Source organism: Papilio xuthus, unplaced genomic scaffold (assembly GCF_000836235.2).
Source record: "Papilio xuthus unplaced genomic scaffold, Pxut_1.1 DF825017.1, whole genome shotgun sequence".
NCBI classification, from domain to species: Eukaryota; Metazoa; Arthropoda; class Insecta; order Lepidoptera; family Papilionidae; genus Papilio; species Papilio xuthus.
Genome location: NW_013533632.1, coordinates 786,114 through 791,188, shown reverse-complemented (window position 1 = coordinate 791,188; position 5,075 = coordinate 786,114). Strand labels below are relative to the sequence as shown.

Below are 5,075 nucleotides of genomic sequence, written 5' to 3'. Positions count from 1 at the left end.
GGGGGAATGCTGTGGCACATCTTGAGCGGTCTGGTGTGGCAATCAGTGCTAGTGGCATCGTCGGGCAGTGATCTTGTGTCGTAATTATCAAGCAAGAAATAAATGAATACCTGCTCGTAGTTATTGTGCGGCACTGCATATTATGTAAGTCTGTTCTTTTTATATGTAGTTCTGATAATATTTTTTAATGATTAAAATATATTTCATCCTCTTTAAAATTGATTTTAGGGATATGATATTGTTTAATTTAGTCGCCATTTGCTTTTGTAATCCCCGGGACTGCGTAGCTACATTGATTAGTATCTGACGCATGCGCGGTATTGCAAACTATTTGCGGGCGGCGAGGGATGAGGGGGACGGGCCGTCAAATCGATATTTGAAAATAGACGCTGCCACACCTAGATAAGTAGAGTGGGGGGAGTACGCTTAGAGCTTTGGCGGAACACTAAGAGGAATACGGGAGGGGTAGGGTGGCGAAAGAGGGGGTTAGGGAGAAGTAGTGCGGGGTGGGATGCTGTGGCGCAAGTGCATCGGTCGGATGGTACAATTAGTGCTAGTTGCGCCGTCGGGCAGCGAGCTTGTGTCGTAATTATCGAGCAAGGAATAAATGAATTGATTGAAATGAAACCAACTCAAAGTGATTCTGCGACATTGTAAAAAGTATACATTCTTTCAATATGTCGTTCTGTGATTTTTTTTAATAGTTTAAATATATTATATTCTCTTTTAAAATTGATTCGCGTGTCACGCCTAATGCTTCATAGACACCAAGGAAAGATGGTGGGGGAGGGGGTGGGGGGAGATATGATGTGATATTGTTTAGACGCCATTTGTTTTTCCAATCCCCGGAACTGCGTAGCTGCATTGTTTGGTATCTGACAGATGCGCAGTAGATGTGGACGGCGCAGAAATCAAATCAATAGTTGTGCCTGTCTAGGCAGCTGCCACGCCTAGATAAAGGTAGTGGGGGGACTACGCTGGGAGCTCTGTCTGGATCGCTATGCGCATGCGGAATAGCTGACTTGCTCTGGCCGGGACGCTGAAACGGATACGGGAGGGGTAGGGTTAGGATGCTGTGGCGCATGTGTAGAAGTCGGGTGTGGCAATCAGTGCTAATTGCGTCGTCGGGCAGCGAGCTAGTGTCGTAATTATCAAGCAAGGAATCAATGAATATCTGTTCAAAGTGATTGTTCTACACTGCATTCTATGTAAGCGTATCCTTTTTATAAGTCAATACTTTTTGTAATGGTCAAAATATAATTTAATCTTTTTAAAAATTGATTCCCGTGATATGATATGATATTGCTTAGCCGCCATTTGCTTTTCCAATCCCCGGGACTGCGAAGCTGCATTGATTGGTATTTGGCGCATGCGTAGTATTATGCACTTTTGTGTCGGCAGTAGAGGGTCGGCGTTGGTGCAGCTATGGGTGCGGGGGGGGGGGTGTTAGTAGCTCATGAGCTCAAGCTCCAGTGCTAGTTTCACAAAATGGCGGACTGTATGACAATGCAGTATATTTAATATCACGAGTCAATTTATTTTACAACTAGTTTTTTTCCGCGACTTTGTCTTCGTTGAAATAAATTTTGTAACGTTTCTTCCTTCGCAAATGTGCCGCGGTAAGAGGTTGCATTCAATGCAAGTTACGTTGCCGGGCAATGGGAACTTGTCATACGTTGTAGTGTAGATACACCTGCCTTAAACAGACGGCTAGCACTCTAAAGGTTAATTCGTGTTAACATTATGTCAAGTATCAAGTTCTTGACCCCTTAGCCACCGACGCTCTTTAATTACTTAGGCTGAAGTAAATGCCGGTGATTTTTTGCATTGTGATATTATTTAGTCGCCATTTGCTTTTAAAATTCCCGGGATTGTGTACCTGCATTGATCGTGACATAGAGTAGTACGACAATTTGGTATTGCTTTCGTTTCAAAGCGAACTTACTGCCAAAACAGTACTTCAGTTTTCGGCGTATGCATTCAAATAACAGTACTGCAATATCCTACTATTCTACCCTTGCAAGTTACTGACTGTACAATTTGCCTAGGCAAATAACAACGGACGCTTACCTACACCATCGACCAATTTTTGTATTAATTCGTTTCTTACTGAAAATATTAACTTGATTCTTGATTACACTTTAAAAGTTTTCAAATTATTTTACAAGTAGCTCTTGCTCTGCGAGAAATACCATTTGCCCCTTCATGCTTGGCCGATCCCGCGGCGGCCACGCATCAGTCTCCGCGGCGGAGAGTCAGCCGAGACCGCGCGGACACCAATAAAATGACGCGTCAATATTTCGTACTTGAATAATTATAATTAAATAAGCCTATGTTACTCTCGCATACAATTAGCCAGTTTCCATTAAAAATTTAGTCAATATTGGTTCAGCCGTTTTACAATTATTCGGATTCACTTAAATCTTTTTTAAGATTTTTTTTGTTCTAATTCCTATATAATATACAACATTTACGTGAACTATAAATATTTTATTTTGATAATATATATATACAGATACTCCAATTTGATTTATCTAATTTATAATATAAATAATAAATGGGTTTTTGTCTTTAAAAAAATATATTTCATATTTAAAACGAATATTTTTATAAAACATTTTCGGAAAAATGGATCGTTTAACCACTATTAACCGAACAATTTAAATATACATTTTAGACATAAAGATATACGAGTTGTATATATCTTTATGTGTCAATTTTACAGTAGTGGTATTATTTTCAGATGCAGTGGAGTCCGGCGCTGCGAGGATGTCATGGAACTAATTCAGGCCTATGAGTATCTTTCTCGTTGCTTTTGTGTCATCGGTGTTATTGAATGAGTAATGGTTGTTGTATTATTAAATATATAAGTAATATATTTTGTATCTTTTCAAAATTTAAAAAAAACTGCTTTTAAATTCAAAATGTATTTTACGTTTCAGTTTTAATGTTACTATTTTCCTTTAAACATTATCACAACTCCTACAAAATACTTTTAGGAGAATATTTTATTTTATAATATATATGCGAAATGATTTTCCCAATTCGGCTAGAGACACTCTTGAGACAAATGTATATACGTATATAATTATATATGTCGGAGATTTACGAGCGGTTCGTTATTTAAATGGTTGATATCACAATCCGATACTGCTTTATTCAGTGAGTGCGAACACCGGCGCGGGCGCAGCCTCTACACCAAGTCTATCACTTCTCAAACGACCACTCGCACTACTTACAGATACAGTGATACTGACAGACTTCAATCGTGCACCTTACAAGCAATGTTGCCATTCAAGCCAAATAATTAAAGTCATAAATTGATATTCTCCGATACGGCCATTCTGACCAATCAACGCGCTCTCACGTTGCATCTCGGCTTTACATAAGTCCATCGGCCTCATGGCACAGTGTGTATCACGCACACAAGCAAACCGTATTCAAATAGCTTTCGACCTCAACAAGCAAAGCGCAAAGACTTTCAGCATTTTACATCTCTAGTAATTTCGTAGTCAATTCAGAAAACCTCGGCTCTATTGCATTCCAAAGCACTCGACGTACAACAGATCTAGCTAAGACAAAGCGTTAAGGCTTTCAGATCACTATTTCATAAAACGTAATAATTCACAGCAGTATCACCAGGACAAAGCGTTAAGGCTTTCAGACTAAACTCACTGTAAATCACAGCAACTTTCGGAAGAACATCAGGACAAAACACTAGGGCTTTCAAGATAACCACACTGCAAAGCCTAACAGCTTTCAACAGAACACCAGGAAAAAGCGCTTTGGCTTTCAATCCAACCATACAACAAAGCGTAGCAGCTTTGAACAAAACCTCAGGACTAAGCGCCACGGCTTTCAGGCTAACTACACAGCAAAGCGTAACGGCTTTCAGCGGAACAACAGGACAAAGCGATATAGCTTTGAGTCCAACAACTCTGCAAAGCGTAACAGCTTTCAGCAGAACACAAGAACAAAGCGCTATGGCTTTCAGTCTCACCACAATGCGTTACAGTGACACTGACAGACGTCAATCATGCACCTTACAAGCAATGTTGTCATTCGAGCAAAATAATTAAAGTCATAAATTAATACTCTCCGACATATATATCTATTTTGCACTTTAAAAACTAACGTTTGTGATCTTTGTCTCAAGTATACCATCATATGCGGGCACTTAGTTTTGTTCATTTAATTTGGTGGAAAATGGATAAATTCTAATTTGTAATTGACTAATTACCAATAGCTAACAATAATAAAATGTAGAGTCTCGTTAATATTCACTCTTGTTTTACGCACTATCTTTAAAACAAATCTTACTAATATTATAAATTCGACTGTTTCGATGATATCTGTTGGAAGGTAAATTTGGCATAGATGTAGAACATAGCCTGGAAGAACACATAGGCTACTACTTAAGTATTTTTTTCATTTAACCGCGGACGGAGTGCGAGCGACACATAGTCAGAACGGAATTAGTTGTTACAGTAAATAACAAAAAGTAACTGTCTGTTGTCTGTTGATAGTCATATTATTTTTAGATGAAGTAAAACAAAATAAATGAAGTAGATTGAATAATTTTGAAGTTCTGTTGTTACTCTCTAGAACTTGTCTGGTTCGGCGAGCTAGAGTGAAACACATCTTGTATTGTGTGTGCATTATGCATAATAGCGCCACTTTAGGGCCCAGAAAGTTTTTTTAACTATAAATTGTAATGAAATAATAGTTCATTTTTTAAGTCAGTATATTCCAAAAGTGTATGAATCTTCAAACTGTTTTGAACACTTCTTTTCTCATAAACACTAATCTTATGTTTTCTTATTGTTGGCGCCGTTTCTGCTGCGCCCTAACAGATGGCGCTGTAGCGAGATATCGTTTATTTTAATCGCGATGTTAAGATACTATGTCTCGCTACAGATATGCTTCCCGCAAGTCGGATATGTTTGATGTTTGGTTCGGTGTTGTCATTGCGTTTCTTTGGTTGTTATTGTTGTCGTTGCGTTTTGTAGTTTTCGTTCGTTTCGTTGTGCGTTGGTCGAGTCGTCCAAATTTCGGACAAGTTTGCGTAGGAAACA

General features: G+C 38.7%; 1 protein-coding gene across 17 annotated transcripts in view; it reads left to right on the top strand.

The window, feature by feature from the left end:
* LOC106126349 (uncharacterized) overlaps positions 1–5,075 on the top strand; it is a 35,547-nt gene that overhangs the window by 18,525 nt on the left and 11,947 nt on the right. For 9 of the 17 annotated variants that reach the window (XR_001228343.1, XR_001228346.1, XR_001228350.1 and 6 more), the window contains exon 2: positions 2,744–2,840. The exons of 2 other annotated variants lie outside the window; for them this stretch is intronic. Coding sequence is in view for 2 of the 15 variants with exons in the window: in XM_013323966.1 (XP_013179420.1) it covers positions 2,744–2,797 (54 nt within the window). In the remaining 13 variants the exon portion in view is untranslated. Of the gene's footprint in view, positions 1–68; positions 145–2,743; positions 2,847–5,075 lie in introns of those variants that run through there. 6 more of the 17 variants (XR_001228353.1, XR_001228352.1, XM_013323966.1 and 3 more) reach the window with 3 other exon arrangements.